Raw genomic sequence first — 8,762 nt, 5'->3', positions numbered from 1 at the left:
TCGAGATGTATATACCTCGGCGTGAGGGGGGTGTGTTGGAAGTCCCACATCGACTAGAGATAAGGCCATTTAAGTGTATATAAGTGGGTGCAAACCTCACCCTACAAGCCGGTTTTGTAGGGTTGAGTTAGGCCTAAAACCCACTTCTAATATGGTATCAGAGCTATGGTTAGAGCCTATCCTAGCGATATTTATTGGGCAGATTGTTCCACCCGTTATTTGGGCTGTTATCGGACCACCCATTAATATCTAGTCTCACGCTCGAGATGTATATACCTCGGCGTGAGGGGGGTGTGTTGGAAGTCCCACATCGGCTAGAGATAAGGCCAATTTATAATATATAAGTGGGGTGCAGACCTCACCTTACAANCCGGTTTTGTGGGGTTGAGTTAGGCCTAAAACCCACTTCTAACAGAGATAAATTTGAAAGGTTAACTAGGCATGAAAATGAAGGGGATTGACTTCATTACTTTGGTTTGTGTACCATTTGCTAAAGTGAGCAAAAGCCCCTAGTCTAGTTGAGAGCAAAAGGATTTATTTCCAAACATAAAGAGAAGTCTAGGAAAAAGAATAATGGGTTACTGATTTGAGCTACAAAAGTGACAGGTTTAGTGGTCAACATGTGTGCTGTGTTTGGATATATTCATTATTCCAAGGGGCAGAGGGGAGACCTTGTTAACCGAGTTAGATGGGATAAATTTAGCACCCAAATATATGTGGTAAATTTTGAGTCAGGTAGAATGCGTAGAATTTGACTCATTTATTTTCAAAAAATATTTCACTATAGCTGAGACATGCAGCTATTCTCACTTTCGTCTTACAATTCCCCCCTAACATATCTCTCAAAGTCAAAATATTGTGATCTTTTAATTTATCATGTTTTATTTTTTTTTTCCAAAATTTATAAATGCATCAATTTTTAGTTCTAGAAATTATTGTTGATACACACGTTATAAAATTTTAAAGTTGTCATTTAATTTATTATGTTCCACGTATCTCTCTCTCTCTCTCTCTAAACACACACACAAATATATATACACACACATGTATGTATGTATGTATGCATATATTCTAGAAATATTTAGTGTTATATACAGGATATGTTAGCCTCTATCGCCGACATCCCCCCTCAATTTTATTTTTGAATAGTTTCACTATTATCACTTAATATCTTTTTGTGCGTAGGAAGCAGTTCGTAGGGCTACCATAGCACAGAAATTTATACCAGTATTCATGGGTAGTGCTTTCAAAAACAAGGTAATCATTGAATTACTTTCCATTTGTGTGTTTTTCCTCTGTAAAATGATGGAAGTAATTGCTTTTAGTCTGAATATTGATGCATAGATATTACCTTTATTATTCTCTCACCTTTATCTAGTTAATGCAGTGTTATTTTTTTTCCATGAGTGACTTAATGCTGTGATTTTGGTGTAATTTAGTTTGGGTCTCTGTGTATTATGTTTGTAACTGAGGACTTGTTTAGGAAAACAACTTAATTAAGGGCTTATAGAATAAGTGCATATCATGTAAGTACTTATACTTGAGTTCTTTATATAATTGAAAAGGAAACATCTTAGAGAAACTGATGTGATATATTTTATTATTTCTATCTAGTATAAATCTGAATGCAAAGGAGCCTTTATAGAAGCTACCCTATAAAGCAAAAAACGAAAACACCCTAGACAGATTTACCAAAGGGGACAGCTGGAAATAACAAAGCAGAGAGAGAAACAGTGTAACAAAAAGACAGACAGAGAAAACAAAATCTCTTATTTTCTTTTATTCTAATAAAAAAGAGTACAACTTTTTTCATGAAAGTTATAAGTTATTTCCATTAACTATTCTGGGTATCATAAGCTATTTTGTATGTTTTTCCAAATGCTTACACTAGTAATCATGTCACAAATCCTAACAAGTTGCGAATAAGCTCTTTCAAATGCACATTGAATTCATTTGAAGCTGTCTTGCCAGCAACCTAGTGTGATACACATTCAACTACCATAATGGTGAATGTGTATATATGATCCATCATAAATGTCATGCCACATTGGGCTTTTTGTGTCTGATAACATTTCGGACCAAAGCTTAACTTAAATTGTGATTACCTTATGACCTTAATAATATTATTTTTTAAATTAGCTATTTTATAAAGCATTCCCTTGCAGTGGTTTTGTAGTGGGATGTTTTATATATGTAGTCACATTACAGTATCCTCTTCTTTTCTGAGCATCTCTGATCTCCTATGTATTTCTCTTTTGAAAGATGGGAAGTTTTTTTTTTTTTTTTTTTTTTATTTCTTTATAAGGGTTTTGTTCCAGAAATTGTGACATATTTTCGTTTATTTGCATTCTGTTAATATTTCCCCTTATGCATTTATCTGTACTAACTCAAGTGCAATGTTGCTTGTATTGCCCTCTTATTATGTAACATAACGAGCACTCTTTATGCTTTCTTAAATTGACACTTAAAATATTGATTGTGTAAATGATAATATTTTAATTATCTATGCATCCAGGAAAGTGACCTTGCTCTCAATTCCCATGCATTCAAGATTTCATCCTACTCATTTCTTGTTAGTGTTGTTACCTTCTATCTCATATTTTTAATCTTCTGTCTGGTACAGGGGGTGCAGCCACTTCTGGATGGTGTGCTTAGCTATTTGCCATGTCCAATTGAAGTTAGTAATTATGCTCTTGACCAAACTAAGAATGAAGAGAAGGTACCTGATTCATTGATAGTTGATCTCTCTTGGTTTATTAGAATGTAGTTATTGTGATTGTCATTTTAAGTTTTAAATAAAAGGCCATATTTTTGAATCATGAATTATAGATGTACTATTGAAATGATAAAATTTACTTTGAATGTGTTCTATGTAATGAAATGTAACTCCATTCAAATAGTGAAAAAAGTATCAACAGTGACATGATAATGCATGCATGTTATCTTTAAGAAATAAACATAATAATGCATGTAGTATTTTATGTAACTAGCCAAGAAGAAATGCAACACGAAAATAAAAGTTGTCATAATCGAGATTTATATCATGGTAATAGTTGAATTGCTTTAGAATTTGAAAATATAACTCACGTCTTTTAAAGGAATACTAAATTAGAAACAGTTGAGAATAAAAAAGAGAATATAAAATTGGAGGGCATACAAGATCCCTCTTCTGATCTTCTATTTATAATGATAGAAACTGATACAATGGAAGATGAAAGATCAAAAGACTACCCTAGATTCCGAGGTGCAACTCATAGAGTGCACTAGACTTCTAGGTACAAGACTAGGTACTAATCATGATTTACAACGGATAAATGGTTCCCAATGTACTACTTATTACTTATTTCAACAGCAACCTTTTAAAAGAAGACTAAATTAGAAATGTGTAGGATCCTCTTGATAAAAAATTTTCTGTCAATTGAAAATAAATTTTATGATTGGAGGATGTAGTTGGGTATTCAGAGGTATGGTAACGTGGTTGGTTGTATGTGAGGTTGAAATTTGTTTGAAAGGAATAGAAGCAAATTTACATTGAGGTTGTGTCAAATCTCACCTAACTCTTCGTAGGGCTATAGTGACAGGTAGGTGAATAACTGCACAGAAAAGCAACTAACTGACCCACTGTCAAGTGATAGCTATGTGACTAACTGATTGAATAACCACCTAAAAGATAGTAGGAGGACTTCTTTTATAAAATATTCACACACTGGATTTTCATGCAACTTGCTTGTATTTTTTCAAAAACATTTACTGAATGAAATAACATTTGTGGATGAAATAACTAGCTGATTGAATAACCACCTAAAAGATAGTAGGAGGACTTCTTTTATAAAATATTCACACACTGGACTTTCATGCAACTTGCTTGTATTCTTTCAAAAACATTTGCTGAATGAAATAACATTTGTGGATGATTCATGCAAACTCGTTATCTGGAGATATATAGTCATATTGGTTTGTGATATGCCTGCATGTTTCGGTTACACTTTTTTATATTGCTAGTTATTGAGTCATTGTAATTTTGTATTCTTATTTAGGTTGAGTTGCCTGGAAGTCCCGATGGGCCACTTGTGGCATTGGCTTTCAAGTTGGAGGAAGGGCGGTTTGGTCAGTTAACATATCTAAGGTACTTGTCACATTCGGAGGCTGTTAACCCATTTCAAATTATTTTTCAGCTTATCTTTTGATTTCAATTTATGTTAACCTACATTATGTATAAGTTAATTGTCCTTGTTTTGTTTTGGCTGAAGAATATATGAGGGTGTAATTCGGAAGGGTGATTTTATTGTTAATGTAAACACAGGCAAGAAGATCAAGGTAATTTTATAGCTCTTCACTGTTCTAGCTTGAACATTTTTTTGCCTTCATCACGAGTGTTTTGCCCATTGGACCTGATTTTCTATGTTCTATATTCATGTTTTGTTTTTTTTTTCCTCTCCTCGTGTTCATATCCAAAATAGGTACAAAGTCATTGAATATTATATTCAATATTTGTTTTTTTGAAGACCATTCTGCAACAGTATTAGTTCAAGTGTTGTCTGTTGTTCCGATATTAATTTAGTTTAATTTTAAAGGAAATCCTGTTAGTTCATGGTTTTAAATCTCAAAGACTAAGTGCATGGATTCAAACTTTTACTAGATACAGTCATACTAGCATTAAGGAACTCATCCTACATTGAAAGGTATTTTATTGAATTTAACCACTCATCTTACAATGAACCTACCTGCATCTTCTTGTTGGAGGATGTTTAGATCTCTCTTCCTTCTTTTCTTGGATATTTTTTGAACATCCAAAGACACGGAATTAATAGAGATCCTTAAAAAACTATACAGTGCAACTAAGATTGGTCCTGGTCTTAGATTTTATTAGCCAAGTACAAGGCAGGATTCATAGCAAAATGCTGCACAGTATCTCCTTAGTAAGATTAGGTGTCATCGAGGAAATCAGTGTCAAATTTGTTGGTGACTGCCACAGCAAGGCAATGGCAAATTCGTATTTGTGTGGCAGTCCATTGCGTCCGCTTTGGCCATCACAGAATGGTGTCATGAAATGGCCGCTTTTCCTGTTTTTCTTTTATTGTTGTTTTCTTTTCCTTTTTGTTTTTTTCCTCTCTTCTGTCTTATTTATCCTCTCTTATTTTCCAGTAGCTTTCTTTTTCTGTTGTTTTTTATCTTCTATTTTTATCGTATGTTTTTTTTTGAATTTTCTTTTTGTTTTTTGTGTTCTATTTTTCTTTACTCCTCTGTTTCCTTCTTCTCTACTTCTGTTTTCTTTCTGTTTTTTTTTTCTTTTCTTTTCTATTATTCTCTACTCTTTTCTGTTTTTTTTTTCTTCTGTTTATTTTTTTCTTTTCGGTTTCTTTTTCACCTTTTATGTTTTTTTATGTGGTAATCAACCTTTTTTTTTTTTCCTTTTACTTTTACGAATCCCTAAATCTACTGGCAACAACTGATCAAGCCAGTTCAAGACCATCTAATTTATATGTATGTAAGTATATGGATAGATGGATAGATATCTTTTTTTTTTTGGTTGGCAATGCTTCTGCCGTAACCTGTTATGGCATCTGGTATACTTCCGTAAAGGATTTTTGAGTTACCGATAGTATCCATTATCCATTATTTTTCTGCATTACATTCCAAGATTTTTGTGTATTTGTGTCTGAATCCTTTCTTTTATCTAATGTAGGTTCCACGCTTGGTTAGGATGCATTCCGATGAGATGGAGGTTTGTTGAATGCTCCTGGAAAAAGTTTAGTTTTTTTATTTTTAATTGAACATAAACTGCTGGGGTTTTTGTCTTTGGCTATATACTTCTGAAGTATTTGAATATATTCAGTTATTCTATGCCATTTTCTATCGACTTCTAATTGGGTTTTCTAACTATCTGCAGGACATTCAAGAGGCTCATGCTGGGCAAATAGTTGCTGTATTTGGTGTTGATTGTGCATCAGGTTATTCTTTTATCCTTGGTTTAACCTATATATATATATATATATATATATATATATCTAGATTGCTGAAAAATTCCATGGTGCTTCACAACTTTGAAATGTTCACTACTATTAATCTATTAATGGTTATCAAAATTTTCAAATATTGAATTTGATAATAATTTTCACTTTGACCTTTGTGTACAATCACCTTGTGTGTCTGCCCTTTCAGCAGAATGCATACATCATTGAATGTCAGTAAGTAGTGCTACGATTTTTTAACTAAATCTTCTAGTGCTTTCTGGATTATATAACCTGAAGATTTGTTGTTGGGGCATTTGTTTTCCATTTATTATTAATTTCTGGCTGTATTTTTGTTTCATTTTAAGTATATATTTGCTTAACATTTGTCTTGACTATCAGGAGATACTTTTACTGATGGTTCAGTTAAGTATACAATGACTTCCATGAATGTTCCTGAGCCAGTGATGTCGTTAGCTGTTCAGCCAGTCTCTAAAGATTCCGGAGGACAAGTGAGTAGAGTATTTTATGTAACACATCAACCCCTGCTCCAGCTTGGAGGTTTATCACATGATTGGCTTTCCCCTTGAATTGCTTACAGTTTTCAAAAGCTTTGAACCGCTTCCAGAAGGAAGATCCTACATTTCGTGTTGGCTTGGACCCGGAGAGTGGGCAGGTAATCTTTAATTATTTTATCAGTCTTTCAAGTAGCAATGACATTGTTCTCATCTTGATATGAGTAAACTTCTGTTGTTAGACAATCATTTCTGGGATGGGAGAATTGCATTTAGATATCTATGTTGAACGCATCAGGAGAGAGTATAAGGTACCATTTCCTCCACATTGTTTTCTCGTTGATGCTGTCTAAATATTTGCTTCTTCTGTTTAATTCATCTGTCTTTACCTAAGGTTGATGCTTCAGTTGGAAAGCCCCGTGTTAACTTCAGAGAAACTGTTACTCAACGGGCCGATTTTGACTATCTGCATAAGAAGCAAAGTGGAGGGCAAGGTCAATATGGACGGGTAATTGGGTGAGTATTTACTGTTCATTCCTGTTTATTTTCTGAAAAATGTTATCTTTGCTTCAAGATAAATTTATGTGCACACGTTTGGGTAGCACTCCATATTCCCCCCCACTTCCAACATCTTGTGCGTTTGGACATTGAACTATTGGCTAAATATATGAGTAGTATTCTTTTTCACATATAGGAATTTGAATATTCTTTGTTCTTTTTTCATGTGCTCATTAAAATCATAAAATAGTTATTCAGGATTATAAATTTTAAACAAGAATTTCCCTGTCAGATATGTCCCTGTGTATAAACAAAATACCCTTAGTCCCCTGCAGATTAAGTTCCCTCTTACCTTCTTTGTAGTGCTTGTCTATTTTTGAGTGATTTCTGGGTTGGATTTTAGGAAAATGCCAGGCTGTGCCCACTTGGTGTTGATTTTCTATTTATCTTGTATTAAGATTGTCAAACTATAAGAAAGAGAGACATTAAGTTGAAATCTTATGTTTTTGAGACCCAATGTATGCTTTACTTATATTGAGAAAAAATGTATCAATAAATGCAATAAATAGAAGATATTTGATATCCTCTAATAATAAAATGTCTCAAATATGTGTGTGTGTGTGTATATAATCTATATATGGTGTTTTACACACTAACAGATTGATGATATATGTTAATTCTTATAAATGTTTAATTTGCTAGAAATTATTTGTCCACTTCTTCTGTGATCTCCCCTCTATTTCTTGATGTGTATTCTATTCAACGTGTTTGCAGGTATATTGAACCACTTCCTGCAGGGTCATCAACTAAGTTTGAATTTGAAAACTTGCTTGTTGGGCAAGCTATTCCATCAAATTTTATCCCCGCAATTGAGAAGGGTTTCAAAGAAGCTGCCAATTCGTGAGTAAACTGTTAATGTTTGCTTATTCATGTATCCTAAGGTCTAATTTCAAAGATAATTTGTGATTTGTCATGTAGTGTGTTATCCTCTATCAAATAACATTCTACGTTTTTGTTTGGTTTAATACAATTTGGTATTTCTTGTATGATCAATCTTATATTTGTTACGGCATCTCAATTTCTCTCTTCCACACAGGGGTGCCTTAATTGGACATCCAGTTGAAAATCTCCGAGTTGTCTTGATAGATGGTGCCGCTCATGCTGTTGATTCCAGTGAACTTGCATTTAAGATGGCTTCTATCTATGCTTTTAGACAGGTCCTTTTATTTCTGTTATCCAGATTTCTTTTCCTAAATAACAATTCACACATATTCTCCCTGTAATAATCTGTTGATTCCTTCACATGCGATGGTCTAAATCTTTGATAATTCATTGTCATATTTGTAACAGTGTTATGCAGCTTCCAGACCGGTTATATTAGAACCTGTTATGCTTGTTGAGCTGAAAGTACCAACAGAATTTCAGGGAGTCGTTGCTGGTGACATCAACAAGTGAGGTTTATACTTTTTTAAAAGGATATTGTAGTAACTTTCAAAATTCTGACAGTTTTATAACTCATGTCAAGGAGGAAAGGTGTGATTGTTGGAAATGATCAGGAAGGAGATGATTCTGTCATCATTGCTCATGTAAGTACCCCTTACAAGTCTCTTAATAATATTTTAACTTTTAAATACTTTGGAGTTAGCTATGGTTGACCAATGGAGAAACAACAATAGCCGTGCCCCACTAGATGAGTACATGGACACATTCTCAGGAATATTATTCTGATAGGACCATGAGGGTCTACGTGAGGAGAAAGGGAATAAAAAACAAAACATGATTGTTAGGGGGTTGTTAG

General features: G+C 33.6%; 1 protein-coding gene across 2 annotated transcripts in view; it reads left to right on the top strand.

Moving 5' to 3' along the window:
* LOC106759222 (elongation factor G-2, mitochondrial) overlaps positions 1 to 8,762 on the top strand; it is a 30,963-nt gene that overhangs the window by 5,204 nt on the left and 16,997 nt on the right. For both annotated transcript variants that reach the window (XM_014642281.2, XM_014642280.2), the window contains 14 exons: positions 1,186 to 1,257; positions 2,624 to 2,719; positions 4,038 to 4,126; positions 4,251 to 4,317; positions 5,687 to 5,725; positions 5,891 to 5,951; positions 6,354 to 6,463; positions 6,553 to 6,627; positions 6,709 to 6,777; positions 6,861 to 6,982; positions 7,739 to 7,864; positions 8,061 to 8,181; positions 8,315 to 8,415; positions 8,490 to 8,550. In XM_014642281.2, the coding sequence (XP_014497767.1) occupies positions 1,186 to 1,257; positions 2,624 to 2,719; positions 4,038 to 4,126; positions 4,251 to 4,317; positions 5,687 to 5,725; positions 5,891 to 5,951; positions 6,354 to 6,463; positions 6,553 to 6,627; positions 6,709 to 6,777; positions 6,861 to 6,982; positions 7,739 to 7,864; positions 8,061 to 8,181; positions 8,315 to 8,415; positions 8,490 to 8,550 (1,209 nt within the window). The remainder of the gene's footprint in view (positions 1 to 1,185; positions 1,258 to 2,623; positions 2,720 to 4,037; positions 4,127 to 4,250; positions 4,318 to 5,686; positions 5,726 to 5,890; positions 5,952 to 6,353; positions 6,464 to 6,552; positions 6,628 to 6,708; positions 6,778 to 6,860; positions 6,983 to 7,738; positions 7,865 to 8,060; positions 8,182 to 8,314; positions 8,416 to 8,489; positions 8,551 to 8,762) is intronic.

This window comes from Vigna radiata, chromosome 4, assembly GCF_000741045.1.
Source record: "Vigna radiata var. radiata cultivar VC1973A chromosome 4, Vradiata_ver6, whole genome shotgun sequence".
Lineage (NCBI taxonomy): Eukaryota > Viridiplantae > Streptophyta > Magnoliopsida > Fabales > Fabaceae > Vigna > Vigna radiata.
The sequence above is the reverse complement of the archived record's forward strand: the minus strand, read 5'-3'. Positions and strand labels throughout refer to the sequence as shown.